We start from the raw sequence: 24,206 nt of genomic DNA on the forward strand, positions 1-24,206 counted from the left end.
TTTAACAAGGATTGCTGACCCAAGGCCACCTTCTCCCCTTTATGAGGAAACGAACTGCATCAAAACAACCGGCGAGCCCCTGCAGCCGCTCTGCTTTTCAAACGGCGGCATGTACGGAAACGACGGCGTTATTCTATTTATCTTACTTTAAACAGCAGCGAAAGAGACGCTCTGCGGCGGTGCGGCCCGGCAGTCGGCCCGCCCATAAGGCGGCGCGGCTGTGCCCGCCCTGCCTGGAGGAGATGACATGGGGGACGAGCCGGCTTCGGAGGACGACACGCGTGAGTGGGGCCGCGGCAGGCGGAGGCGGGAAGGCGTGAGGAGGGGGTTTGGGCGGGAAAGCCGAGAGGAGGCGGTGTGGGTGCGAGCGGCGCTGCGCGCGCTGTGGGCAATGAGATGGAGTGCTGTGGGATCCCCCTCATCCCATCCTAGCTGTGGTTATAAGAGCAATAAAGATTCCCCCCTCCCTCTAGTGATCACCCTCTGACGGAAATGCTTTTAGGAATAATTGAAGATGCAAAATTCCATTCAAAACTCAGCTAGATGTAGAGCAGGTTGCTTTTGCTTTAAAGCACTGCGTACCCCTGAGGTGCTGCGTAAGTACCCCAAATTCTGCGTTTCGGCCTCCAGCCATCCTGAGCGGTATCTCAACACGTTTCTGTGCCTGCATTTCTGCTCTTTTACTGCTTTTTTACTTGCGTAATAAGCTGCCTGCTTGTTGGTGCATTGCACTGAGGATAAAGTATTTGAAGTGTTTTCTGTGCTGTTTGGGATCACTGAACTCATATTCAGCACTTTAAGGGTGGTCATACCCCAGAACCTCAGCTCAAAAAGCAGAACATTAAATGAACATAAATGGTGCTTGTGGGGCAGCTGTGTGCTGTGATGGGGAGTGCATCCACTTTTACAGGGATAATTTCCTCAATGTTGATGCTGAAGAGACAATCACACCATCCAGTTGTTTCTCCTACATTGCTGAAAATAAATAAATTTCAGCTTCTGCAGCCTTAGAGAGTCAGGTGGCAGTGTGGCACCTCCTAGCAAGTCACCTGTGCTTTGTGTGTACACAGAGGGCATTTCTGCCTGAGAAATTAAGGCATTCGCTTAACTAAGACTGAAAGTCTCTTGTTTATCTCCTGAATGGGACAATGAAAAGTTCAGGTGCCTCTCTATGGCTTGTGGTTTGTCTCTGGTTGATAACACTTTCTCAGTAGTAATGAAGTGTCAGGCTTATATGTTTGCAGACACGTAGAATTAATGGAAGGTGTTCAAAACCTCTTGATTTACGTTAGATAATGCTAGGGTAGAGGCTTATCCATATCTAGATCAGCAGTCAAGTGAATAGAATTCTGCTTAATTACAGCTGAGAACCTACCTGCTATCATTTGCTTTCCAGCATTCTCAGAGTTAGTCAATACAAATGAAATAACCTAACCATAACAAAACCATCCCTACATAGTCCAGCATTTCCTTCTTGTTTATTGGGTCTTTTAGGGGTTGATTTTTGGTTAATGCAGGCAGCCTTGTTATTCCTGCAGTCTTCAGGCTGTGGGAACCAGTGGGGGGCGGAGGTGCTCGGGAGCTGTTTTGCCAGAGCATAAGCAGAACCACTTTGCTGATGCTCTGACTTTGCAGGGTGGATTTAGATTTGCTATCTGGTATAACACTTGAAGCTGTGCACCTATGAGGACCCTTTCATAGACTGGGGCATCTTTAGTGGCACAGAGCAAAACAGAGAAGACGGTTGTGCTCCCAGAGAGTGACGGTTCTGTACGATCCTGAAGTGCTTATAAATACTAGGTTTGAAAATCAGAATGGGGCATGTCAAGCAGTGGCAAAAGAGTGTGATTGAAGATTACTACCTAGACTTACATTTGGGTTAGAACATAAGCAGGTTTGGTTGACACAAGCTTGTATTCTTGAGGAGGGGGGAAACAACAAACAAGAGTTGCATTGATCCCCTGCTATCCTCGAACAGCAGCCTGAGAGCTACAGAAAAAAATAGAAGAGAGCAAAGCATCTGTGCCAGCTCTCCAGCAGGATGTGACAGGCCGAGGATCTGACTCAATCACTTCTCTAAAGAATTCTCTAAAACCATTAGGGTAGTGACTGAATCTGACAAAGGCTCGCAGCAGCCTTGCCAAAAACCCTGAGATCCTCCCTGTCAGGCTGCAGCAGGCCCAGAGTCACATTGCTCTCATTTCTTGGCAGGAGGGTTTGTTCAATTAAGGAGCAGATTGCTGAGGCAAGGCCCAGCATGGAGAGTAAACATCCTTAAATTATGCCTTGCTGTGCAAGACAAATGCTGCCATTTGTGTAAATTAATGTGCAGAACTGCCACAATCTATTAGGAGTTGCAACACTAATCACAGCTGGACAGTGGTTATGTCCTGCCTGGCTGGTTCATGTTGCAGGACAGGAGAACCATGTGCAAGGGCATCCTTGTAGAGCAGCAGGTAGTAAGTGGAGTGACAGAAGGAAGAGTCCGTCTTCTGCTTGAGTCTTCACATCGGTTCTGGGCTTGGAGGGTACCAGATGTCATGGACCAGAAGGATAGAACAAATCCCTACAGACAGGAAATACTGAATTAGAACTGGAAGAGCACTGATGTGTGGTGCTCAGAGAAGGGGAGATAGCAGGTGAAGACGAATCCAGCAAACAGGCCAGCATGTGTATGGCTGGGATTCTTGCTTAGGGAATCTTTCTGCTGTCTTCCTTCCCTGAAGTCATGAGGACTGGTGAGCTGAAGGGGAGGTTTGTTGGGGCATGCTGCTCCGTGCTTCATTTCAGCACTGTTTCAATACCACTCTTCTGTCTCTGCTGCAGTGCTCCATTCAGAGAAGGAGTTCCATGATGCAGCGAAGCGTAATGACACGGCCAGGATGGAGGAGCTCATCAAGAGAGGGGTCGATATCAAAGCCAAAAACAATGTAAGTCCCAGGTTTTCCTGCCTCCAAGCTGCCGGAAGTGCTGAATGTGTTTGAGAACTACAGCTCCATTACACTGCTCTCCTCATTAGCTGCTCAATTGGCCAAAACATTAAAGTACACTGCCCAGTGCCAAATAGAACCTGTGGCAACTGGGCAGCTTCACAGCACACTTGAAAGCCACAGAAATGGCATGCTGAGCAGACTGGAAAGTTGCAAGCACTGACAAAGGATAGTAATTTATGGTTCTCTTTGGAGCCAGTGAGGTCACTATCTGCAGAGTAGGGAGGGAGAGGCTGTGGCCAAAGAAAACTCTGCACAGATTTGGGTCTTCTAGGAGGATGGTAAAAATGCACACATTCTGCATACATCAGCTTTGGCTCTTTCCTTCGTCCTCTTCCAGACAGACCGAACTGCCCTGCACTGGGCTGCAGGAGCTGGGAATGTGGATGCTGTGCGACTGCTCCTGGACCATGATGTGCCAGTGGATGATGAGGACAGTGTACGAAGGCAAACATCCCTTGCTCGTCCTGCAAATGTGTGCACTGCTGGGGGGTACTAGGCTGGCTAAGGCTGCACCTTAGTTTTGAGTGGATGGCACAAGGCACTGTGGTACCTGAGAAGATGTAGCTTCTCTGCAAAGGTGTAGTAGCTTTTTGGTGCTTGCCACATTTTAGGGTGCCTCTGTGCTTTGTCTTCTGGCCTTTTTTCTGCAAGCACAGTGACCAGGAAAATGTCTGGGAGGATGCAAGATTTTCTGTATAGCACAGGAATGCTTAGCTTCTTGTCATCATGTTGGTGAGGCTTGTGGAAATGTGACGGCCGTCAAGTTCTCTCTTCCTCATAACCAGGCTAATAGACACCATTGACTAGGAGGTGGCAGTTAAGAGGCCTGACTCTGCTCAGCTTTTGAGACCACTGGTGGCAGGAATAATAGTAGTTGGGCTAAATGGCAGTTCATGGACAGCCTATCTTTAGAGTGGGGATGGTAGTGGTCTGCAGTTTAGTTGTACATGTTTCTCTTTTCTTCTGCCAGTTTGGAATGAACGCACTTCTCCTGTCTGCTTGGTTTGGCCACCTTCGTGTCCTGCATATCCTCGTCAATGCTGGGGCGAAGATAAACTGTGTTAATAAGGTGAGAGTCTCCGCATCTGGGTTTGTCATGCAGAGCCAGAGAGTGACAGAAAGGGAGAGAGGCTTACCTATTAGCCAAGGTAACTGTGTGTGACAACAACATCATCTCTCTGATGGGGTGACCTTAAGTGAAACCATCTTCACTTTCAAGCCTAGACTTATTCCTGAAACAGATGTAATCATTGTAGCTATAGGGATGTATGAGGCTTTCTCAGCTCAAGTTTCTGCGGTGCTGACATGGAAGGCGTTACAGAACTAGAGAATGCTTTTTAAAATAAACCTTGGATGGAGAAAGGAGCATGAATACTTCAGTCATAACTTGCCTGTCTGCAGTAGATACTAGTACAGCTCTGGAGATAAAGGGAGACTTCAGACAAGTCATTGCTAGTAGGAATAAGTTGTTAAAAGAGACTGTCCCTCAGCCTTCAACTTGCTAAATAAACTGTCTTTGATCTCCTCTCCAGAATGGCAGGAACCTGCTTCATTGTGCAGCACAGAGGGGACACATCCGGGTGATGGAATTCATCATGGAGGACCTGGAAGATGTGTGTGTGGATCAGACAGACAAGGTAGGAACACTCTCTTCACTCATTTGTTTCACTAGGTCTGATCTTGCTCTGCTGAGTTTAGCAAGAATGTTGCCATTTGTTACAACCAAGGGTGACTCCCAGCATTTTCCAGCAGTGGCTGATCTGTTCCTGGAGACAGGAACGTACAGGAGTTGGCACGCGTTTTTTTTCTATTCCTTGGCACTTGTGGTTCCTAGAATGATCCCCATTCTGGTCCTTGGAGGCTAAATCAAGCAACATAAGATCTATCTTTCTCCAGAAGAGATTCTGACTTGCTTGATAACTGATATCTCAGATATTATTTCTCTATTTTGTGTTATCCTTGGTTGCTATTAGTAAGCTTTTTATTCTCTATTTTTATAAACTTTCCAGTGTTTTATGAGACAGAGTTGTGAACACTAGTCTGTAGTTCTGTTCAGCCTGTGTTGTTAGCTTAACCCAAAGTAAAGCAGAATACAAGTTAACAGCAAAATAAAAGAGAACTATTTTAGAAGTGTGACACTTTTTGCCTGCATGGACACAAATTTTGCTGAGAACTGGGTGCTTGCAGCAGATGATGTAATCTGCTTTCTGAGTCTTGGTGGGCTGTATTTTTTTTCTGCTTTCTTTCAAAGATGGACAGGACAGCGTTTCACCTGGCTGCAGAGCATGGTCAGCTGGAGGTGGTGGAGTTCCTAATCCGGCACGGTTGTTCTCACAGTGCTAAAGACAAGGTATGGGCATAAAACCACTCACAAGGGAATATAAAATCCAAGAATCAGAGGATGAGAGAGTCAGGCATAGAATACCAAATAAGGTCAGTGCAGGCAAGTTGTCAGCATTCCTAACTGTGGTTGTGATATGTCAGGACTTTTCTTCCCTTTCTACCTGCAAGCCATTTGCTCCTTAGTCCATGCTGGATTTCTCTCCAGAATTTTGCAGGTGGATACACCAGCAAGACTGGTGGACCATATTCCACTTTAAGATGGCTGGGTTTCTTGACTTCATGCTGCTCTTAATAAAGACTGTTTCAGATCGTTACTACTGGTTATGGCCTCTTCTTCAGTCACTCTTGGGTACACTGCAAAATTATGTAGTATGAACACTCAATCCTATGATATATATATGTATATATATATGTATATATATATGTATATGTATGAAATGATGTTTGCTTTCAGGAAAAGGATACAGCATTGCATTTAGCTGCTAAAAATGGACATCTTTCTGTGCTGCAGAAGATTGTAGATGTTGGAGTAGACCTTGATGAAAAGAACTTAGTAAGTACATTTAATGAAATGAAAATCACACAAGTTTTGCTCTTTCTATCTCTAGAAATACTCTCCTGCCACAGTCATCAGGCTGAGTGATCACTATTGAGGTTTAGAAGATAACTGATTTTATCTAAAACGTATGTGTTTAAAAGGAAGTCACACTTGGAGAGTATCAGTGAAAAGCAACATCTTTCTTGGACCAATATCCAATTTTAAGGCGTCTCATTTTCTTTCTGTTGTACCTCCTCACCTACCTTATCATTCTGTTATCTCCCTTTTTCTCTCTGACCCTTGTACATTCAAGTGCCTAAATAGTTATTGAGTGTGTTTTAAACTCAACTTCAGTGTGCTTTATAGTATTGACTTAGCCACTGAACATATGGCCTTTCTGTTTGAGATCTCTCTTTGATAGACCTGCTTCAGAAAATTCTGTGGCTGGAACACAGTTAATGACTTAGATAGCAAATATTGGCTCAGTTAAGCTAGTATTTATTCCACGGCACACTTCCAATTAAGTTTATCAGCTATTTTTTAGTCTTATTTGGTTACAGTCCCTCCAAAGTACATTTGATTGTCACTAAGATCTGAAAGAAAAAAGAAACCAGTGATTTTAGTAACTGGTAGCATTCGTCACCCCCAGATTAGCTGCCCCCTCTGCAAGAGCTATAATAAAACCAGATGAACTCACCTAGGAATTCTGCTGCTTTCTTGCAAAGAAGTGAGCTGTAGCCCTCAGAAGGAAAAAGGAGAAGCAGCGTGGCCCATGGGCCAGCTGTTTCCCATGGCGTAAGGACAGAGCAGTACTCTGTTAGTGACAGATAATTGTGTTCATTATTTTCCTAACAATCAGAGTTGTTATTTTAACATGTCATGAATTCAGAAGATATGATTGAGACTTGCTTGTTCTACTACTTCATCTTGTCCTTGCTTACAGAAGAGCAGTATGTTTTCTTTTTTGCTTCTCTCATCTTGCCTTGTTCCAGGAAGGACTTACGTGTTTACACCTGGCTGCTGAGGGAGGTCACAGTGACTGTGTAAAGCTGCTCTTGGAAGCAGGTGCTGATGTTAATGTCCAAACTCAGGTGAGCTCTGTGGAAGTGACTCCTTTTTCAGAAGCTTTCTCTAGTGTGGCCGCTGCACCTGCACAGCTTGTGCAACCATGTTGGTACAGCCAGCAGTTTGTGCAGGGTTAGTTTTGGGCTTTCTTTTGGAGAAAGGCTATGTGATGCAGTGTGAGCGTGGAGAAGCCCTTTGTGCAGTCACTTAAGTCTTGAGAGAGCCTCTTCGTCTCAGAGGCTAGTCCTCCTCTGTAGATTCCTTTATACTCCTGTTGTTGTCATGACAGGGTACCTGTAGAAAGGACTTGGGTTCAGGCCTGCCTTAAGAAAATTGGAGTTGGCAGAAGTAGAGCAGAGAGTGCAGATGAAAGCCCATGTGGCTTTGTACAGAGAGGTACGTGAAGCTGCCAGAGAGCTGTGGAGATGATCTGTGTGGATTTACTAGTTCTGGGGCATGGGTTTCTTACGGAGATCTCCACACTTCCTTCCTGCGAGTAGTCTGTAACAAATGCAGCTTCTGAGAAGAAGCCCTGACTAATACTTGTATTTTCTGATGTGCCTCTAGAAGAAAATGAACTGCCTTCATTATGCAGCGCTACATGGCTATGAGGAGATAGCCAGGATCCTTGTGGACGCAGGAATCCACATAGATGCTGTTAATCATGTGAGTCCCACTCATTGCTCTCATTCCATACTAACCGGCAAAGACAGCTGGTGAAGCTGTTCAGGAGCACAAAGCAACTTTGTAAAGATCAGTGCTGCTGTAGAGCCTGTGCTTATGAGGCAGTATCCCCAGTACCCCCCAGTCCAGGCTGGCACTTGTCTTATTTTGGACACTGTAGGCACAATGCAGTCTTTTTGATGCCATGGAGGTAAGTGCTTTCTAAGCACAGGTTCTTTTCTTGTACAGCAAAATGCTTCAGCGACACACATTGCAGTACTGCAGAACTTCCCAGCACTGGTGAAGCTCCTTATTGATGTGGAGTGTGACCTTGACATTCCAGATAATGTAAGTCTGCTAACTTTTTTTTTTTCTTCCTTTGAAATGTGAACCTATTTTGTGGAAGATTTGATCACCTTGGGGACAGGACTAAACAGGAGTGCTTTAAAATGGGAAAAAGCTGGAAGCGTAATTTAGGAAATGTGAAGCCTGTGAAATGATACTGAGTGCTGCAGTGAGGTAATCTTTTGATAGTACTTGCTCATCGTGTGGGCTGTGCCATGTCCCTGGGACCTGTGTACAGAGACATGGCATAGAGTCTGCTGGAATCAGGTGACTGAAATTTCAGGGCAGAAGGTATTCCCCAAAGGTTGTCTTGACCGATTATAATTTTGTGAATGAGAGGCTTTTTTAACAACTTTGTAGCTTGTTTGTAGTGTTTTGGATGATAATCATTCTTGTGGAGATATTCTCTCCATACAGCCATACAATCACCACATTTTGTATTTAATTTTTAATTTTTTCTATTAAGTAATTCCAGATTGCAGTGTGTACACACTAAGCAGATCCTTTGTCCTCAGAACAAAGAATTGGCACAGGTTCATTCCTTCCTTGCCAAACTATTTGCCTACAGAAAATGTTTAAATAACATGAAATAAAACGTTCCTACTAGTGAGCTCCAGGAGATGTATGAGGCTGGAGAGGTTCCTTCTTCAGATTGAAATGTCATTAGGGAGGCATCCCAGTGCTAGGACAGGGACAGACCGTGGCTCAGCTTGAGGTACCCAGTGCCAGTTCAAGGTAGGAGGGTGTTTGTGTCTCAGTTGCAAAAGGGTTGGAGAGGAAAGGAAGGGAGAGCTGACAGTGTTCTTCCAGTGCTTCCATCTGGTACTGCTCTGTCCTATCTTTACAGCCTCACGCTTGTGCCTCTTTGAAATTTATTCCTTTCACTCTTCCTATGCAGAGGCAGCAGACCTCACTTCACATCGCTGCAGAGCACGGCAGGCAGGACATCGCCGAGATGATTCTCATTGCCGGAGTAAATCTGAAACTAACGGACAAGGTGAACGTCTCCATGGGTTGAATAGATCTTTCTCATTTTATAGATACTTCTCCTAATTTTTAAGAAGCGCTGGGAATAATATTAAAATCTGGGTACTTCCAGGGATAAGGACTGGAAATGTTACTGAGTAGGTTGTTTTGATGCCTTTTTTAGTGAGGAAGTGACTGGTTCTTAGGAAGATAGAAAACAGTTCACACAGTGAGCAAAACTTCCTCTAGTTCATGCTCCAGTTCACGTCACTTCTGCTTGAGATACTGTGTACATTAATATCAAAGGCATTATGGAGGTATGATAAATAATGTAAATCAGGGATCACAGTGTACGTTTTAACAGGTTTAAAGTATCTGGTTTGTATAAATTTGGTACCAGTGTCCTGGGTTTTAGCTCCTAAATTTAAAAAGAAAAGGGAATTGTAGAGGAGTCATGCACGTTGTGTGCAGCCTGAAAGCATTGTAATGTGCCTAGAAAATGCTGAAAGGGACTTGGACCGAGGTTAATGTTGTGTCTTCCATTAATACATGGGTTAAAGCACGCAAAAAGCAGATTCAAAGCCACCTGGCTGAAACAGCCTTTAGCTATAATAAACATTTGTCATCTTCCAGCAGTCTGTGGAACCACAGCAAGGCTCAGTGCAGAGAACACATTCACACTTTTCTGTGTGAAACTGGGTTTCTGCTCATATCTGAGACTAGAATTCTTCATATGCCTGATGGCTGGGCTGGCTCACCTTCCTACGTGCAGCTTTCTAATCTTGTGCCTTTCTTCTCTATGCTCTCAGATACATATACACACTCTCCCCACTGCCCAGTCACTTTATCCAAAATTATGGTCATGTAAGGAGTGTAGTTACAGTCTCATAGTCCCATCCACCTGTGCTTCTCCCAGGAGACCATTTTTAATCACACACTGTGGATCCTGTAAGGTTAATGAGGTTGCACAAACCACTTCAGCTTTGTGCATCAACAAGCCTGCTATGCAAAAGGCTGTAAAATGTCTGGGATTGTAGAGCTGAGCTAATCTGTTGAAGACAGCACCCATATTGTTGGGTGCCTGAAAGCATCCTACAATCCACTGTAACTTACAAGACGCGTTCCCAGATGCTGCTGCCAAACTGACAGTTCTCTCATGGCAGCAGAAGAAATGTGGAAGATCTTGGCAAATGACTCCCCAAGCCCTGCATGCAGTAAGTTGAAGGTAATTCATGGTTTACATGAGGAGACCTGGTTTACAGGTGGAGAATAAGGATCCTTCATCACAGCTAGGTACATTGCTCAATAAGATCAGCTGCCTGTTGTTAATTACTGCCAGGTGAGCATAGTTAGGTCTTTTCCAGCTCATTTTTCCCCCTTCTGATTTCAGCAGGGAAAAACATCTTTGGATGTTGCTGCCCGAGGCAATCACGTCAACTTGGCAGACATGATTATCAAGGCAGATCGGTTCTACAAATGGGAAAAGGTGAGCAGCTTATACCACCATACCCTGTGTTTTACAAGGTAGACGTACCTTTATCGTCTCCACTGAGACTCCACATTACCAACTGTACAAAAAAAAAAAGAAAGAAAGAAATGCAGGACATTCCATGACAGCCTGACCTCAGCTTTCATTTAAAGGAAAACAAAAGCCCTCAGCATGTCAACCACATCTACTTAAGGCTTTTTATTTTTTAAAAAGCCTCTGTTGTTAGAAGCTTCAGGCTGTGATGAACAGGGGTTTTTCAAAGTTCTTTGGCAGCTTTCCCAAAGCCTTGCAGAAGAGAGTGGGGTATAATTATTTCCTTTTCCCAGAAGGAGAAACTGAAGCACTGAATAGGTAAATGTTGGCTTGAGGTCAACAACTGTGACCTTGGGAGTTACAGCAGTGGGGGACACCTCACCTCTTACAAATATCATTTCTTGCGAGGTGAGTGATTGTTTCTTGTTGGAATCATATAACCAGCTTCCCTCTCAAACTTCCCCACAGCTGGGGCTGTTCCTCCTGTGTTCCCCAGTGTGGGACAGCAGTGTCTCCTGTGTGTAGGATACAGCTGCTCAACCTCAGCCCCTCTTCCAAGTCCCAGATCTGTGCCCAACACAGTCTGAGCAGAGGGCGTGTTAAAAGCACAGCTGAACACCACATTCCTTGCGTCTTCATGGACCTAGAGTATTCTCCGCTACCAGGAAACGCAATACTCTAGAAGGGAAGGGAAAGGAGGGCATAAGCTTGTGGCATAGGCACAGAAATAATGCTGTGTGTCAGGCCCTTGCATGGGCTTCCCACATAGCCCTAAGCAAAGTCATTTATCCTGCTTACGGTCTGGCAGGCAAAGGAGGTGAGCACGTGCCTGTGTTCTAGGGGAGCAAGGAAATCTGATTAAATGATTCTTCATACAAGTCCCAGATAAAAGGTGCTATAGAAATGCAAACTGTGATTTGCATGGGCTTCCACAGCAAAGCTGCTATTAACTGTATTTGTTAACATGCATCATTAAAGTAGAGTGAAACAAGAATAAAAGAAATGTGCTGCGCCAGAATGAGCTTGTTACATCCTGTGGGTATGTGGGAGACAGCAGAGTGACAACTATGTAAAAAGTTTCAGTGATAGCAGGAGGGCATGTGCAGGTCTTGGTCCAGAGAGCACGATGAGGCTGATGTCAGTAATACCAACAGAATAGATCTTTAATATCCCAGTTTCACTGAGACTGTCAGCCCCAACAAGACAGACCTACTGTAGATTGACATGAGAATGAGATACAGTTTTGCACTTTGATGCCAGCAGGAATGCTGAATTACAGCATGAAAGCAGCAGGACACACCAAACTGCATCTTATCCCACAAAAGACTCTGATAGCAATTCTGCAATATCCCACACTGAAACTCCTGTTCTGGCTTTGCAGGACAACCTGAACAGTGACTCCAATTCCTGGGTGGCAAAGCACTTGACCTTTAAGCAAGATCACAGGGTGGAAACACAGCACATTCGCTCAGTAATGTGGAGGTTAGCCACTAAATACCTCAAACCTGGTGAATGGAAGAAGCTGGCACATTACTGGAAATTCACCGATGCACATATTAGAGCCATTGAGCAACAATGGACAGGTATAAAACATTGCCCAACTGTTTTCTGTACTTCATTTGGACTGCATTTCCAGGACAAAGGTCTGCAGTACTATTAAGTGTGAAGAAAGCCACCTGGCTTACTCAAAGCAACCAAAATGTACTTAGTGAGTGAGGAGATACCTATACACTTCTTCTGAGAGTCAAAATCACACAAGCATGGATGTCAGTTATCCATTGCTTTGTGAGGTGCTGCCAGATCTTGAGGCCTCACCACAGAAATTGAATTAAATATTCTTTTTCTTTAGGACAGAAAAAAACTTGTTTATCCTCTGTAGGAAGCTGAGTGAGTTCCATTTGGTATTTAACAGATGCCTTAGTAGCACCAGGTTCTGGAAACAGATCACTGCCAGTTTGGTCGTCACCTTAGGGAGCCCCTATAGTTTGATAATGAAAGCAAGGAACTAAGCTATGCTCCAAAGGCTGAAATTCTGTACTGATGTAAAATGTTGCCTGACAAGCCCAAGCTCATCCATCACCTCCTCCATTAGCTTTAATATTAATCTAGCAATCTGACCAAACAGGAGTTAAGACAGATTGTACTTTACAGCCTCAAATCCACAGAGGAGGGGTGTTCAAACAAAGGAGGTTAGAAATCAGCTTTAGTCAGGATTATGGATTGCAAAGTGTAGAGTTTCATTTTCAGTTTTATTTCACCAGGTACTGCAAGCTACAGGGAGCATGGCCACAGGATGTTGCTGATCTGGCTTCACGGTGTGATCATGGCAGGAGAAAATCCAGTCAAGGGGTTGTATGAAGGTCTTGTGGGCATTGGAAGAAGAGATTTAGCAGGTAACACTTCTGTTTTCCTTCAAATAGTACACACTAAGCATTAGCTGAGTTCTGGTGCTAATACAGCATACAGAGAAAAACTTAAATGAAACCAAGTCACAGGGGCTGGAAGGCACTGTGCCCTGTCCCTCCCCTTGCCACCACTCCGTATGTCATTTCTCTTTTTGTTATTTAATGCATCCTGTCACAGCTTTCTGCCTGCAGCACGAGAACAACCAGTAAACACAGATCAAACATCCATTAGTAAACATACTGTGTTATCAATACCCACCCAAACCCTTAATGCTCAGAAAATTCTCTTTTACAGAAAGCATTCGGAAAAAAGCAAATGCAGACCCTGCTTCTCCAAAGAAGTGCACAGCAATGTAACACCCACTGGTTGCCACTGGCTGTCTTATGAGCTACAAGAGAATCACTTGCTATGCTACTTACCAGAAGGCAGCTATAACTTCAGGACTTGTCATAAAAGTCACTGCTGCTTCCTTCTTGGTCTGAAACTACCAGGATATCAGCAAATAGTAGCAGTCTAAATGCCTTCTTTGTAAAGAAGTGGGATTTTATTGGCTATTCCATATGTTTCGAATACTGTAATAAGAGGTAAGTCACAGCATGGCAAGTGAGACTATCAGGAAATACTGCAGTATTTTACTGTAACTTGTTTGTGTCACAATTTTGTATATAAGTTTTTAATTGTCAATTTTATAAATTGGGGAGAACGCCTTTGTTTTGAGAAATGTTCTTTACTTATCTGTTTTGTGTTTGTTTCTAGTGCTCGTGTCTTAGATTTGTTCTCAACTTCCCTCTTAGCTCAGGAGTTTGTTCAGAAAAGTTGAGGTGACTACATGGTCTGTGATCTTTAAGGAGAAGATCATTAACATTCATTGGTGTAACATTTATAAATCAGATGGGTAACTTCTTTAATTTCTGGTTTGCCACCTGAAAAGCCTAGATGAGCATAGAGTTATCTGTGTTCTAAGAAACAAGGAGTGAAGTTGTTAAGATGATCTGAAGGCTGATATTTTCATCTAGAGCACTGCTGCGTGGATTTTACTGTTGTAATTCAAAGATGTTAGCACTGATTATTTTACACAGTCTCTCATAAGGACAGTTTTCATAAACACGGATTTGACTCATCAGCTTTTGTATTTTTAGAGTGTTTCAGTAGAAATGATGTCTGTATTTCAGTGAATCAGAATTTTACTGTTAAGTTTGCACACTATTGCATATTATATCCTAGTCATCCTTTTCTTAAGAAACAAATCCAACAACAAAAAAAAATGTGCAATTCTTACTCATTGCTAACCCAGCACAACCTTGTAATTAGAACGGTTCAATACAAGAGGCAAGTTCAAGCAGAAGATTTCTTAACTTCTAAAAGGTACCTGTAGAAATAAACCTAGACTACAGAAAGCCCCGCTTCTGTTCTCTTGTAATCAGTAGAAGAGGCAATTGCTGAAATCGAAGTTTTATTGAAAACTATTTTTAACAGCTAGCAAGAAAGTTAAAAATTTCAAATAGAAACTAACTTGCAACACAACATATAGAGCAAATAAGTGATGGCAACATTGGCACTTAAACATCTTTTAAATCAAATATTCAACAAAAATATATGTCAGCTTATAAGTACACAAACTGCATGTGGCAATATATACAGCTGAGTGAAAATATAAAAAGAAATACCGTTCTGTTTAAGAACATGATAGTGAAGACTTTGGTAGCAAAAATGTCTTTGTTTTTAAAACTGTAGTCTTCAAAGGTATTTTCTTGAATTCAAAGACTAATTGAAAATTAAACAGATGCCCTATTACATTGTTGAATGTTTATTGTCCATGAGTGGCTCACTGACTTGATCCTGCTGGAATCGCACAGTGATAATCGGCTAACACAAGGAGAAAGGCAGAGTAGGAACAGATGATTGTACACAGGAAGACCACCAAACTGATTCCTCATTTTCATTGGCAGTCAGAAAAACCTACTGCTCTTCTTGCTCACTGCTGGTATGAAGACTGATTTTTTGGACTTCCAGTTCTTCTGCACTGACCATAGAGGGATCAATGGCTGCATACCGGGTACCATGGAACTGCAGTAAATGAATCTGTTGGATATAGAAAATAACAGTGAAACTGGTGTAGATTGAAACATGCCTTAGGGGTAATTTTTCTGTGAGGATGAAGTTGTTGGCCTGGAATACAAGAGTATAGACAAAGGACCGAGGAAACAGGCAGCAACCAAGCCCCCAAAGCCAGCCCTTAATAAACACAGCAACCTGCAGAGCAGTTCAGTTCTTCTGTACCAGTGATATGGGAGTAAACAGATCTGATATGAGTATACAGATCAGGCAGGAAAAAAAAAAAAAAAAGCGAGCTCAGAAAAAGTTTCCTATTGCTGTTTCAGCAACACATCTGTAGATTAGGTTTGAATGCAGACACTCACTTGAATGTATAAATTGACCTCAGCACTCCTGCAGAGATAAGGGAAATTGCCTCCTGTTTTGAGATGAGCTCTTCTGGCATTAGGATAAAGCTTATACATTTCTTCTTTTGCTTCAGTTGAGAGTGCACTCTGGTCAAACACCTGTGCAACAAGTCACAACAGTTAATTAGGAGTCTAGTCAGATTTTGCTTATTAAATCAAGTGGATGGACCCTGTTTCTAGAAGCAGTTGCCAGCTTGTCTGTGGAACAGTTTTAATGAAACAGAAAACAAGCAAACAAGTTAAGCATCAGTGACTAGAAAGCTAACAGTGATAGTTAAACATTTGGGTATTCTATGCTGTAACAGCCATTAGTTCAACACAGAAGAGCCACTGTCTTATCCAGTCAGTAGAAAAACTATTTAAATACAAAATTAGATGCTGCAAATATTTATTAAGTTTCTAACACAATATCCAAGCCCTGCTTTCCAAGAGGAGGAAATGTTTGGGGAAAAAAAAGTATTTAAAAAATGAAGGCGAAATAAACTTACATCCATAATAGTTACAGGGATATCTCGAATTTTATGAGGTTCCACATAGGAGTTCTGGCAATTGAGGGTAAGTCTTGAGGCAAGCTCACTCTGGCCCAGACTCTCGAGCTTTCAGTAGAGACAAATACTGATTAATAACATATTTCACTGCAGGAAGCTAATGCAATAGTAACAACAGAGCCAAAGAGAAGACAGCTCCTTAGTTTTAAAGGAAAACATGACTGCACTTCAGATAAGGATTATAGTTCCAACTTAATATCTCTCTGCATGAGACAAATACTTAAAATGTTTAATTAATTGTTTCTGCCTCCAGAGCATAGCCTGTATCTCTGCACTTTATTCCTTTCCATCTCTTTCTTAGCCACTTCTCTTCCAATATACATAAATAAATGGAGTAGTAAGGCAGACAAGTCACAGCAGTTAAATTGCAAGGGCTGTCACAGCCAACACCTGCTGAGAATCCATCCACTGTTCACTTCTGGGTACGTAAATGAAGAAAGTAGAAGAAATATCTACAACCTCCCATCTACTAAGTGAATCTCTCACAAAGACTGACATTATAGCCATTGGTGTACACAGCCACCTACCCTGTCCACCATGAAATCAATCCCATCAGCCATTTCAGGATCTAGAGGACCAGATGCAAAATTCCCAAGGACAATTTTTTTCAGCATAAAAGCAGGCATCAGCCAAAAGCTAAAACAGAAACAAGATGTAACAATCAGAATTAAGATGCTTTCTTTTAAGACCTCCCTTTTCTTGCACTGACTTTGTGCAAGAATTTCAAATGAAGTTGTGAAAAGCTTTGAGAGCAGAGATGGAAAACCTTGCAGATAGGTGATTGAAATGCTCTGGAAAGCTGCTGCATTGCAAGGGTGTATTTTAAACATGGTGAATAACACTTTCCTCACTCTAAAAAGTTTTGCTGGAAATCAAGTAGAATTCTTAAGACTGGCCACATCCTTAGAGGATCACAGGTAATAAATGCAAGAGTAGTCTGTCAATTGTGATAACTTCTGTTTCCCTTATAGCATGGTTTTAAAAGTCACATGTATTCCAGCCCTCACCATTTCATGCAGGCTGAAAACAAGTTAGATGTCAAACCAGATCAGCTGATCAGTGTGAAATTTCATCAGAAAACATATGAATGCCACCAGCATCATTGTTTGTCTCGGTCTTCCTTACCTGTTTGCTGTCCATGTCTGATTGAAGATGGAAGTGTCACTAAAGGCATTACACAGAATCAGAGATTGAACTCTGGGAGATTTGTGTGTGTATTCAGCAAATTTTTGAGCCAGAAAGCCTCCCAGAGAAGCTCCAAAAAGATGAACCTAGTTCAACAAGGAAAAACAAAACAGATCACGTTACATTTGAGAAATAAGTGACCCTTAAGGGTCACACTACAAAAAGTCATTCAAGTTTTACATTGTCCTTACAGCTAATTTTTAAAGAACAAACAAAACAAAACAAAAATTTCAATAGAGGTTCTTTGATTTACAGGAAGAGATAAATACTGAAAAAAGGAAGTGTTTCCTGATCACACTTCTAATTTCTGTGTGCTCATCATGCTTAAGTAAAAAGCGAACATTTCACTTTATATTCAATAGTTTTTCCAATCCAAGGTAATTTATGGTGGTATTCTGTACGACATGAGTTATGAAGGATAACTTCAGCAGAATCTCATGAAGAAAAGAAAAATGCAGTTGGCAATACAATAGGTCTACAAAAGCAATGAATTTAGTCAAATTTTCAAGGGAATTTCCTTTCAAAAATAAACTCACAACACAGCCTCTTTATTTATAGGCTGGCTTTGCATCATGTACTGCACATCTGCTCTTAACGAGACTTTCAAACATCAGGTTTTCATGGCAACTATATATCCATCTCTGGGCACTCACTTTATCCAGCTGAAGGTGGTCTAGCAGTTTTCTGAATCCATCACAGAACTCAAGGTGATCCCAATACACTGGGTACTGCAACTAAAACAACATACAAGTTACAAAAAGCCAATCCCTAATCATCAGATGTCAACCTCCTGCTAGAAAGTTATACCAATTCTCACATTTAAGGTTTCAAGATAATACTCACAGCAATAACTCTGTAACCCCATCCGGTCAGTGCCAAAATTTGCTGGAAAAACACATCTGCAGTTCCACTTACAGGAGGAAGAAATATGAGTGGGCACCGAATGCTCCTAGGTCCTGCATCGTACAGCGACCAGACCTTACTGTCATCATCATCCACTATTATCTGGAAGAAGAGAAGCAAAGGAGGTGAGAAACACAAGACTGAAATGAACTTCTTCAAGCACATTGATACTGTATTTGTCATTCAGTAAATCTTACAATATTCAAGACTCTTTCAAACTAGACTGTCTTTTATTTCTCATAACAATTTTCTTCTCTAAGGTTGTTTACTAAGCAGTGACAGCGTTTCCACAGATGCAGCTGGAGACAGAACTACGACCATGCACTGTCAGACCAAGTGGTGTCAGAGGCAGCACAGCACATGGTGCCTCCTAAGAGCTCATCCTTCTGCAGATAACAAGAGTGCAAGTGCTGGGAATAGTGAATTATGTTGGTTTTAGAGTGATTGAGTGCATTTCAGAAATTGTGCTGGGAAAAAAAACAAAAATCACTTCCTTTCTGAAAAAGAGAGCCTTAGTCAGAAAGATGGTACGTCGTGATCTGAAAATGCAGATAGAGATAAATCATGGGAACAGCAAGGCTCTGGCTCCCTCAAAAAAAAATAATAAATAATCAGGTTTATACAATTCCACATGAGCCGAAATATGATTGGAGCCACTGTGCCACAGCCCAAAAGAGACCCAGGGGGCCACCTCAGTACCAGGCACAGCAGCCTTAGGCTGGAAGAGCCTGCACTGCCCCAGGGTCAGATTTTTTAACCAGTCACTGACACTTCCATTTACTAGACAAAAGATGTTACAGGTCTGGATACATGTGAGTCTACTGAATTAAGCAGCTAACCACACATTATCGATTTGAAGCAGTTACACCTGATTGCTAGGGATGTTCTCAACTCCCAGAGCAGCACTGCACAGCTGACCTGGAAAGAAGCAAGCACATGTTGGGAGAGCCTGGAGTCCCTCTGATGCAGCTGGCTGAAACAGATTATCCACACACAAGCTGCTCACAGAGGGCGCATAACATGCCAGAAGCAAGAAGTCACAGCAGAAATAGTACCTTCAGAAGTATAGGAATTAGGTAACAATTGTCTGCTCCAGCAGTACTGAAGCCTGGCTTGATTTTACAGGGCCTGACCTACCAACAGGCTGTTGTGTGTATTTAGCATGCTGGTTTCAACCCTCCTCACCCCAGAAAAAGCATGCAGCTCATTCCAAATCAACAATCACAAATCTAAGGAAAGCCTGCATCACACAGCAGGAGTTCACCCCCGTGTCAAGATTTTGTAATTTTTTGAATAGCAACATAGAAGCATAATTCGCTTTCCCATCACAGCAATTAAGCTTCTCAGGGAGTTAGAGAAAAGTGTTTCACATTTGCTTGATTAACAAATCTGCTTGTAATAAAGCCGGTATTTCAAGCTCTGGGAACATGTGAGGGATCACATGATACTGCTCCTTTGTGAGGTCTCCACACAAAAAACAAAGATAGATTGCATAGCAGGGCTTCCCAGACCACTGAAGCCATTAAAAAGAGAAAAAAGAAAGAAAAAAAAAACAAACAAACCACAAACACAAAAAAAACCCACCATCTTGCACAAAAGCCCTCCTAAAGCCTCCCAAAATCAACCCTTCGCATAATCTCCAAAAATTACAGTTCTCAGCTGTTATTCTACAGTAATTTGGAGACATTCAAAGTAGCTGTCAATGGCTACACAGAACCTTGAGTATTTCCAAAGGTGAAGCAACACCTTACTTTGCATCCTCCTCAGAATTACAGAGTTAGTTCACATGAAGGGAATGGAGGCTCAGAGGTAATGTTTCTTTCCTCAAGCTCAGTGAATCTGTTCTATTTGATTTCTAGCCACATACCAGATACCACTACAGCTCAAAAACAAAGCTAAGTGCTGGGGGATGGTTAAATGTTGGCTTGGTAGGGCACTAGCTTTTTTCTTGTTCAGGTCCATTGCTCAAGAACACTTACAGTCAAAAGTCAAAACAGCCAGCAGTGTGCCCTCGTGGCCAAAAAGGCCAATGGCATTCTGGGGTGCATTAAGAAGAGCGTGTCCAGCAGGTCGAGGGAGGTGATCCTCCCCCTCTACTCTGCCCTGGTAAGGCCTCATCTGGAGTACTGTGTCCAGTTCTGGGCTCCCCAGTACAAAAAAGACAGGGATCTCTTGGAAAGAGTCCAGCGGAGGGCCACAAAGATGGTGAAGGGCCTGGAGCATCTCCCCTATGAAGAAAGGCTAAGTAACTGGGTCTGTTTAGCCTTGAGAAAAGAAGACTGAAAGGGGACCTGATCCAGGTTTATAAATATCTGAGGTGTGGCGGCCATAGTGGTGAGGCCAGTCTCTTTTCAGTGGTACGTGGAGACAGGACGAGGGGAAACGGACATAAGCTGCAGCATAGGAAGTTTCGCACGAATGTGCGTAAGAACTTCTTCACGGTGAGGGTGACGGAGCACTGGAACAGGCTGCCCAGGGAGGTTGTGGAGTCTCCTTCTCTGGAGATATTCAAGTCTCGCCTGGACGCCTACCTGTGCGACCTGGTGTAGGGAACCTGCTTTGGCAGGGGGGTTGGTCTCGATGATCTCTAGAGGTCCCTTCCAACCCCTACAATTCTGTGATTCTGTGATTCAGTTGACAGTTACAGTCAAAAAGGCAAAATTTGTACTTCACTGAAACAAGCAGCAGAAATTCCCTTCAGTTTAGCAGAACCGGAGTGTCCTCTGCTGATGACTTTAAGGAAGGACTGATCTAAAACAGCAAGCGGTGCATTCTGAGGAGATCTCCATACACTGATACAATGTCCAGTCTGATTCAGCCTTCATTTGTACTCCACTCTTTCTTCATCTTAGGCCCGAGAAGCTGCAGTACCTGAACCAGAATGTTTATCTGAGCTGAAAAATCAGGTCAGAGCCACTCGCCTTGTGGCACTTGTTGACTTTAGGGACCAAAAATCCAAATGCAGGTTCATAGGCAGAGCTTAAGACTTTGCCTAAGAACATCATTTTCTGTGCTGCACTTCCTGTTTCTGACAAGAACAGGAAGAACAATGGAGCTGTGCATTTCCTGCTGCTTTTGAGAGGAGCATCTAAACCTGTTTTCAAACAGTGCTGGCTCTGCTTCTTTAGGGTAACCTGACAGCAGTAACATGTACTGATCAGGAATAACAATGATTGGCCATTCCTTCCTCCACAGTGCACACACTTTGCCTAAGCCTTTGGGAGGATAACGTAAACAGGTGTACTTCCCACATCCTCCAGAAACTAGGAGTATTTTACTTCTACCTTCTTCATGCCCCATATTCATCACTGTGGCATCACTTTACTATGGAGATGGCTGAATCACTCAAGAAGGAAAGGTAAACCCAGAAACCCTGGTGCAGCTTTGGTTTACACATGTTCCTTCTGAAATCCTGAGCAGTCAGCAGCAGCTGAAGGCAGTGGCTGCTGGCAGCGAGTTGCAGAACCATGTCATGAAGTTTATGTCTTAGAGAAAGCCACACACTGCTCAGGGGAAACAATGCTAGGCACACTTAAGCATTGTTCCTTAGGTTTGGGGACACAGTCCCTTGACAGTGGCCCAAATGCAGCTTGTTGAAAGAAGTAGTGCTGTTCTTGCCTCTTTTGCCAGTACCATCCTGCAGCCCAAAGAGCTGCCCAGATTAAAGAACAGAACAGCTGGAAGGCAGCAACTGCAAGCTGCTGCGGAAGTGCTTGCCCAGAAGCACGTGAGAAGTAAGAGTGTGCTTTCATGCACTCCTAAGACATGTGGGGAAACACTCTGGCTGGACAAGCACTGCCACAACTGTTCTGCATTATCCAGAGCCAAACTGCTTGAATTCCTGTGCCACAGAGTACAAGGAGAGATGTAGCATGCAAGCTGAGGACAGTGGTACGTACCTTTTTAAGAGGAACTGTGCTTCTGAACCAGTTGTAGTCAGGAGAGACTTTAATCTCTCCCATGATGTTTAGGAAAAACTCAGGTCAGACTGAAACAAAGAAAAACAATGTTTGAAATCAAGAATATGGGTTTGCCTTACGCAGCAGGCAGGAGCTGTGCCATGCACACAAAGCATTTGCAGGGAGTTGCTCACAGCAGCTGACTGCTCTGCCTCTGACTCGCATCGAGTTTACTTATCCTTACTTTTCATCACAAACCACATAACTGTGCTGCCAAGAGGCAGTCACCCAACTGCCTTACTGTACTACTCCAATTAGGAAATGACAGTGCTCTGGTAACAGCACGCTCCCGGTAACAGTTGTAGGGAAAGACAACTGTTGCAGGCTGTGTGGGCCTTATAGAGCTAACAGCATATTTTCACCTTGCTTTTAAATGCACTGAGGAGTCCTGAGGCTTTAAATCTGTCCATGCAGCAGCTGACTTGTCAGGAGTTATGCACAAATATATCCTTATTTAATACAAACTTATTTCCAAATCGGACTCACAGAGAAGTCAGCTAATTTACTCTGAAATACACATTCAGTACAACATGAATATAATGGAGCTTTTTTGTTTGTTTGTTACAGTTGATATCTTCTAGATTTAACTTTTTAAACCCGAGACCATTAGCTTCCATTTATATAACTGATAGCATCAAACAGTTCTGAAGCTCACAGACTTTGTAGCTTTATCCTTTTTGAAGCCAGCTGCCCCAGATTATTTCCATACAATCATACATGGCACCATGCACAGTGAAACAAGGCGTCTTTGACAGTCATTACTTCACAGTCGCCAAATACAAATCAATAGCTTTTGTTTCTTAATTCCCAATAAAATAAGACCCCAGTGTGTTCTGTAAGCCATTCCAATTCATTTCACCTTGCAGAAAAGCTGCCAGTGTGTAGCTTTAATTAGCTCTGAGCTACAGCTGGATTAGCAGTTCTTTACAATTTCCTCATCTCTCAGTCTTCATTTGCTATTTCTCACGTACAGGAAGCATGAATTTTAAAAGGGGAAGCACTTTCCACACGACAAGGCAATGGCCATCTTCCCCACGTCGCTGTGTGATGCATCTTGCACGCCTAACGAAGGGTTTCGGAGCTGCACGGTTTCATTTTGGTGCCTGCATCAACCATTCTGCTATTCGTCAGAATCTGGCAGCACATAAAACTGCAGTGAAAGTAAAAACAGCTTTTCCAGCAGCCTGCAGAACACAGCAACACACTCACATCTGCACTAAGGGGACTGCTGGTCATTACTGAAAGGAAACAGCACTTCAACTACTAATTGACTTCCAGAGCTTGCAGTAATTAGTTTTCAAAAAGCCATTCAGCAAATCACGACGTGGCAAATTTATGGCAGAAATAACAAATTGCAGCGATGTAATGCTGTACCGCAGCCCCTGAGTGTTCTATTACAGCAGAGCCAGTGGTGCTCAGAGCCTCACAGCTCTGTGCACAGACACAAAGACAACAACTTTCTGCAAATAAGCGTGCTCACTGCAAGTGGTCCCTGCGCTCCCATCGCCTCTCCTCTTCTACACCGTTAAGCTGATCTGTAGGCTGACACACGGCTGTTCTGCCAGTGGACAGGATAAAGGAGCAGGCACGTCACATGCGAGCTCTGCCCTGTACCCTGGCCAGCACCCAAGCGGTCCAGAGTTCACCTGGATCTCAGCACCGGGCTTTCCAAGGGAACTGTCACCGCTGTGGAAGGGAACCTGGCCCTGGGCTGAGCTCAGCTCCTTCCTCACACAGTGCCTCAGTGAGCGCCCTGCCTGCGGGCTGCCTGCTGACAGGCCGGTGGGCGGCCTGGATTACAGAAGCGTTTACTGAAGTCAATGACCTCGTATCGAAGTAGTTTGTTTTTGTTGTTGTTTTTTTTTTTTCCCCCTTGATACAGAAATGCGGCATTAAACGTGCGTGCAGATGTGCGCCAATGAGGGCTGCGTGCAGGCAGAGCTGAGCCGTGGGGCAGCCAACAGAGCAGCGATTTGGGGCACAAATACGTAACCCGATGCTGATCGCAACCAAACCCGTACAAATCGGAGTTTCATCTCCAGTGAAAACAGCACCCCGAGGACCTCCAGCCCCAGGAGTGCTCCTCCAAGCGCAGAGCCACATCAGCAGCCCGGTGCCCACTCGGCAATGAGGGCTCTCCCCCACGGCGAGCCCCACACCAGCACGGCCGCCCTGCCCTCGCCCACCCGCACAGCTTCCGCCCCTCGGCCTCAGCCCCTCAGGCCGCCCCCAACCCACCGGAGCCTAAGAGACCCCGCAGCCCCCCTCAGGCGCATTTGAGGACCCGGCCGGTCTCCATGGCGACGCC

General features: G+C 43.7%; 2 protein-coding genes across 8 annotated transcripts in view; one reads left to right on the forward strand and one right to left on the reverse strand.

Annotated features, from left to right (window-relative positions):
• The first annotated feature begins 144 nt into the window (after positions 1-144).
• On the forward strand, positions 145-14,827 carry ANKDD1A (ankyrin repeat and death domain containing 1A). 4 transcript variants are annotated; one of them, XM_019619567.2, is made up of 15 exons: positions 145-281; positions 2,827-2,930; positions 3,331-3,465; positions 3,964-4,062; positions 4,526-4,630; positions 5,245-5,343; positions 5,791-5,889; positions 6,867-6,965; positions 7,507-7,605; positions 7,852-7,950; positions 8,846-8,944; positions 10,304-10,399; positions 11,817-12,018; positions 12,697-12,828; positions 13,136-14,827. In XM_019619567.2, the coding sequence occupies exons 1-15, from the start codon at positions 248-250 to the stop codon at positions 13,195-13,197; spliced, it is 1,563 nt and encodes a 520-aa protein (XP_019475112.1). In that variant the 5' UTR covers positions 145-247; the 3' UTR covers positions 13,198-14,827. The 4 variants fall into 4 exon arrangements, with proteins under 4 accessions (XP_019475112.1, XP_010715864.1, XP_019475113.1 ...); XM_010717562.3 differs by having other exon boundaries at positions 148-281; positions 3,331-3,429; XM_019619566.2 differs by lacking the exon at positions 145-281 and adding an exon at positions 360-596 and having other exon boundaries at positions 3,331-3,429.
• SPG21 (SPG21 abhydrolase domain containing, maspardin) overlaps positions 14,282-24,206 on the reverse strand; it is a 10,148-nt gene continuing 223 nt past the window's right edge. The window contains exons 2-10 of one of the 4 annotated variants that reach the window (XM_010717566.3): positions 22,870-23,048; positions 21,839-21,927; positions 17,880-18,041; positions 17,690-17,770; positions 16,977-17,122; positions 16,379-16,487; positions 15,792-15,899; positions 15,262-15,402; positions 14,282-14,923 (exon numbers count right to left, since the gene is read on the reverse strand). In XM_010717566.3, coding sequence (XP_010715868.1) covers positions 14,801-14,923; positions 15,262-15,402; positions 15,792-15,899; positions 16,379-16,487; positions 16,977-17,122; positions 17,690-17,770; positions 17,880-18,041; positions 21,839-21,901 — 933 coding nt within the window. In that variant the 5' untranslated portion in view covers positions 21,902-21,927; positions 22,870-23,048 and the 3' untranslated portion in view covers positions 14,282-14,800. Of the gene's footprint in view, positions 14,924-15,261; positions 15,403-15,791; positions 15,900-16,378; positions 16,488-16,976; positions 17,123-17,689; positions 17,771-17,879; positions 18,042-21,838; positions 21,928-22,757; positions 23,049-24,136 lie in introns of all 4 variants that reach the window. The other 3 variants (XM_031555349.1, XM_010717565.2, XM_010717563.3) reach the window with 3 other exon arrangements.

Source organism: Meleagris gallopavo, chromosome 12, assembly GCF_000146605.3.
Source record: "Meleagris gallopavo isolate NT-WF06-2002-E0010 breed Aviagen turkey brand Nicholas breeding stock chromosome 12, Turkey_5.1, whole genome shotgun sequence".
NCBI lineage: Eukaryota > Metazoa > Chordata > Aves > Galliformes > Phasianidae > Meleagris > Meleagris gallopavo.